We start from the raw sequence: 5,574 nt of genomic DNA, 5'->3' as shown, positions 1-5,574 counted from the left end.
ACGCGTGCAGGCTTGTCTTCAAATGCAAGCTGGTCATTTCGAGCATCTTTTGTAAAAGTAATTAAAACAGAAAATTCATTATATCTCATAAACGAAGACAGATAGAACATATATCTATATGACTTTTTTCATTATTTTTAGACGTACAGTCAGTTCCCGAACTTCCCGCAAATTACGAAACACCCTGTATAGAACAATTTACATTTGCTTTATACTCTGATTTTTCTTTTAAATATACAGAATTCTACAAAAGAGGTTTGTACTTTTTTCAGATATCTCGCGTATTATGCATATTTATGAAAGATCGAGAGTAAAGTCTTATTATTGTCATTGTCATTAGGATAAATTTTATATATGAATGTGTACACACAATTACATTTAATTACATTATATTATATTATATATATATATTTAATTATATTATATCATTCATCACAAATACAGCAAAATGATAGTCAGCTGGAGAACAGTGTTTTCTTTCCTCCGTGCTGAAAGAAACAACTCAAGATTGAGACAAATACAAGCCTGCATCACGGTCCATCGAGTTAATGCTCCCTTTCGGTCCCCTTTTCGTTCGCGTCACCTTTTGCCACCTTTCGTTCCTCGCTCGCTCCCCGTTTCACTCCCTTTTGTTTCACTTACACTTTCCGTTTTCTCCCCCCCGTCACCGCGCGTATCTGCCGTTATTTATCGCCCGAACGTTGTTCGTCGTTTTTCACCGACCGTATTACACCCGGTTGCTCGTCCGCATTTCCAACCGGAACGACTTTTTGAAAAATCAGTCGGAGAACGTCTCGTTTCCGCGCTCGGAACCCGGAAAAAGATTGATGGGGCCGTGCGCTGGTGGCCGACCGATCGATCCCACATACGCGATACGCCGTGTACCAGTTTCGTTTACCACGCGGATCGGAGAGAATCAAGAGAACGAGGGAGCGGAGCGAGTTCGCAGCGTCCCGTAAGTAGGATTTAATTAAATGGACAACGGTTGCCGTTAGAACAACGGCGGATTCTTTCGCGTTCGCGCGATTCATTCCTGTCACGGTTTTCACGTTCCATTTTCAGCCATGAGGGCGGGGGAGGGAGGCGGGAGAGGTCGCCTCCTCGCGGAACGAGTACGGCAACGCGTAATTAAATCGCGTTATTTGCATACCTTCCGCTTTCTCCTGGAACTTTGTCGCCAATTATTCAGTGCATCCATTCGCGAACGCGGATGGGGACAGCTAACATACCGGAAGTTGCGCCCGGTGATTTGTCACTGTAGCTTAAGCCCGTTCAAACAGAACGTGCTTCCCCCGGGCCCTCCGACCGATCGTTGCCCGAACAATCAGCCCGCCGTGTGCCATTTTCCATCCGGTTAGAAAAATAGGGAAATATTTGCCGCGCGGTCGTTCGGAAAGCGCTTTTATCTAAAGCCGGTTTTACAATGGCGACGATTGATCGGATCGGATCGGATCGGATCGGATCGTAACCTCCTCGTGTTCGGAAACTGCTTTCGACTGTATTTTCGACGAGATTGGGTAGCCACTATCGGATGTTCATTGGTCGTTCTAAGATCACTCTGTTTCGAGTCGAGATCATTGGTTCATCAAGCAGCCAATTTTCCAACTAACTTCTTTTTCGAAGATTTTTTTTTTTTTTTTTTAAGGTTTTTCATGGTGTTTGGAGCGGGAGCTCTCGGAGAAAGTTTGTTCGTTAACTCGTCATTTTGGAAATAACCTGTCGCGTTAATTAATCATCTTTGGAGAGATCAGACACAGCTACTCAACCATTTCTCGTGACTCGTTGGACTCGGCGAAACACATTTACCCACGATCCTATTAGCTCGTCTCTCTTTGCTCATTAATTCTCAAAGTCGCAATCCGCAACTGTCTGACGTAGTTACAAGTCCATTAACTTCGCCGGTGGCATCGAGACCCGTTTACCGATGTCTAGCCAACGGCAGTTGGCAGCGATATCGGTAAACGTACCGTCGTAAGTACACCGTTTCGTACGACGAAATCTTTCCGGAACACGAAAGGAACACAAAGTTCCTCGTACATCTCCTCGAGAATGAAATTTCAAGAAGATTTGTCATCCGTTAGAATAGATAGCAACTGTAAAAATGTATCGATATGGTAGGAAACAAGAGCTGAGCGAACTATGCTAATTAGATGTCACATCTCTGTACAATTACTTTTATTATTTCTCTAGAATATTCCTTTTAAGGAGCCAACGGCTCAACATGGTCACATATGTAAGTTAGAAGCGAAGGGGTCGAGACAGTTTGAAATTTTCAAAAAATCGATTTTCTCTTTTGTTTTGTTTTAAATAGTAGTTTGAAGTCTTGGAAATCAGATACAAAAGGTCTTTAGCCTTTAAAACGACTTATTTTGAGGTAATAATAAATCCGCAGATACAGAATAATTGAATTTGTATCGCTGTAAAGTGTAAATCGTGCGATTCAATTATTGCTTTTGGCGAATCGAATACTAGGGGTCTTGGATTCAATTTAGTTGTGAATTGTAAGAACTGCGATACATAAGTAAAAATAATAAGTAAAGGATACGTATGAAAAATGACGTTCTGAAACTTTGAACGCGTTTTTCTCGAAACTGTGTGCAAGATATCTTGGAATCTAACCAACCGATTACTGTGAAACTTGGTACGTATCTTCTCAGTGTAACATTTACTAAGGATTGACGACCGAACATTTTTTAAATTTTTAATAATTTCGAAAAATATAAACAAAAAACGCAGAAATTTTTGACACAAATTCGATACATTTCAAAAACAAGTAGCTGCTATAATTTTCACAAAAATGAAAATGTTGGATCGTCAATCCCTAGAGAATATTATTTACTTTTGAACTTTTTGTTGCAGCTAATCCTATTTGACAACCGATAGGCAATGTAATGTAAAAATTTATGTAAAAGGATGCCGTTACAAAGTTAAATAAAAACCCTCTTTTTTTTCTTTTTTAATGTTGCTTTTTATTATTTTGTAACGTGTTAAAATAAACCACAAAAGCTCATGCCCATCAAACATGTACTTTTGTTTTACTAGCTCTCCAAAGTAATCATTTCGTAATTTTTAGCCCAGTCAAAACTGCCCTGATCCCCTTAACAGAAAACAAGTGCAACAAGATTTGCTTTTGTAAATACATTAGATATTGTTGATAGTAGTCCTCTGCCTAATTATTTAATAAAAAAAAAAAAATAACATCACCAGACAGTAATATAAATAAAGTCTCAAGATAACAAGAAGCTTACCTCCGGAAGTCTCTGCTCCAGCAGGCGTATATCACCGGGTTCATACCGCTGTTGATCCAGCCGAGCCACGTCACCGCGCCGAACACGATCTTCTCCTGCCATATGCACTGCGAGCAAAAGCCTGACCAGAGGTTAACGACGAAAAACGGCAGCCAGCAGATGATGAAGACGCCCATCACGATGCCGAGCGTCTTGGCGGCTTTTTTCTCCTTGGCGAACTTGGCCAGCTTGCGCGACAACGAGAAATTGTTGCCACGGTGCTGTTTATTGATCCTGGTCGAGGGGACCCTGGTTAAACAGTTGTTGTGCATGGCGGTCAGAGGCTCCTCGAGATCCTGCAGGTCCTCCGGCGTGCTCGAGGCGGTGCGGAACAGGTGCCTGGCGTCGGTGTTGGTCCCGCCTCCTCGATGTATCCTCAGAGTGAGCTCCAATTCACCGGAGGCCATTATAACTTGCTTGGTGCCGAGCTTCAGGCTCTTGGTCTGGATCACCGCGGCCCGATAGATCTTGTAGTAGGTGAACACCATCACGAACAGGGGCAAATAGAAGCTGATGGTCGACGAGAAGATCAGATAACCGAGGTGCTCGGTGAACGGGCACTTGTCTTCCGGCACCTCCTCCGTGCGTACCGCTCTCCACCAAGCGATCGCCGGGAACGAGATCGCGCTCGAGCATATCCATACGGTGGCGATGAGAATTGCCGCGCGTTTCCTGCTCATTTTGCTCGGATATGTGAACGGGTCGGTGATGGCCCAGTAACGATCCAGGCTGATGACACAGAGATTGAGGATCGACGCGGTGGAGAAGAGGACGTCCAACGAACGCCAGACGTCGCACCAGTCCGTGGTGAAGAGCCAACGATTCTCAAGCACCTCGTAGATCGCGCTGAACGGCATCACCACCAGACCGACCAGACAGTCGGCGAACGCCAACGACGTGACGAAGTAATTGGTCGCCGTGTGCAGATACCTCTCCCTAACCACCGCCAGGATCACCAGCATGTTGCCGAACACGGTGGCCACCGAGAACAGGAACAGGAGTATCGCTAGACCGACTCGGTCGGTGGCAAGGTTCCACAGGTCATCGCCGCCGCCGGTGCGGTTCTGCGGCGGGTAGCTCGCGCTGTAGAAACTACGGTTCAGCTGATTGCTCGGCACGTTTGCCTCTTCTTCCGATCCGAGCAGGTAGACCGCGCTTTCGTTCATTTTTCGTCGGACGGCCGCCGCGCGCCAGCCCACCACTTTGCGCGCTCTTTCAATCCGGAGACACGGTCCTATCAGGTCGTCGATCCGTCGACGCCGCGTTTCTTCCTCCCGACTCTCGTCTTGCCTCTCATTTTCTTTCCTCGCTCTCCTTTTCAATCCGACGGAAGATCCGCACGAGACACCTGTACACGGATTTCTTTCTCTATGTTTTTTTCTTCTTTTCTTCTTTTTTTTTTCTTTTTTTTTTCTTTTTTTTTTCTTACGACAACGTCGGTCCCTGTCGCGAAACTCAGCGAGTTGCCGCTCGTTGATTGTTTGTTCCCGAGAAACACGGTCGTGGCTCTTGGGACGAAGGTTTCTCAGCTTCGGCTAGACGATCTTGACGAGCCGTCGCATCTCTTTCTGGGGAATCTGAAACAAACGAGAGAGGGTGGCTCGGTGAGAAAGCGCGTTGGTTGGTTAGCTGTTCGTAAAAGACCGAAGGCCATCGCCGGAAAGCCGTCGGTTTTTATTGCGATCGCGCAGTTTCGACGTTTCCTTTTCGGGTTTATTTCTACTATACTCTATTACTATATAGCAACTGCAGAAATACTTTCTACAAAATTCTCGCAAACATTAGAGAACAGAGACAACTTTTAAAATACAGTTAACCTGCATCCCGTCACACCAAGGAATTGAAGGAAACGACTCCTCAGCCAAAGAAGCAACAATCGACCAAACAAAAGAAACCAACCCATCCAGAACACATTCAGACTAGCCACAGGAAGCTACCGCACAAGCCCAATAACCAGCATGCTATTTGAAGCCAAGGAAAGATGCCCCAGAGAAGAAAATTACTAAGCCTAAGATACGCTATAAAAATAGTGTCAACACCGAGCAACCCAACATAAAACAACACCTTTGCCGACAGACTAATAAACCACCACAACAGAAACTCAAGACTACCGGCACCATTCCGTACAAGATTAAAAAAATATCCGAATACAACAGAAATCACTTCAACACCTATTATCGAACGCAACCATGGAAGAATAGCCCCATGGACATTAAAAACGCCAGAAACAAATACCGATCTGACTATCCAAAAAAAAAAAAAAAAAAAAAAAAAAAAAAAAAAACAA

At 44.5% G+C, this 5,574-nt stretch overlaps 1 protein-coding gene across 1 annotated transcript in view; it reads right to left on the bottom strand.

Annotated features, from left to right (window-relative positions):
- Positions 1-3,244: 3,244 nt before the first annotated feature.
- LOC122529964 (dopamine receptor 2) overlaps positions 3,245-5,574 on the bottom strand; it is a 53,121-nt gene continuing 50,791 nt past the window's right edge. The window contains exon 2 of the mRNA XM_043656532.1: positions 3,245-4,864. Within this exon, the coding sequence (XP_043512467.1) occupies positions 3,245-4,453 (1,209 nt within the window). The 5' untranslated portion in view covers positions 4,454-4,864. The remainder of the gene's footprint in view (positions 4,865-5,574) is intronic.

The sequence above is a fragment of the Frieseomelitta varia genome, unplaced genomic scaffold (genome assembly GCF_011392965.1).
Source record: "Frieseomelitta varia isolate USP_RPSP 00005682 unplaced genomic scaffold, Fvar_1.2 scaffold_317, whole genome shotgun sequence".
In the NCBI taxonomy this organism is placed as follows: domain Eukaryota; kingdom Metazoa; phylum Arthropoda; class Insecta; order Hymenoptera; family Apidae; genus Frieseomelitta; species Frieseomelitta varia.
Note: the sequence above shows the minus strand (reverse complement) of the source record. Positions and strands in the feature narration are given on the sequence as shown.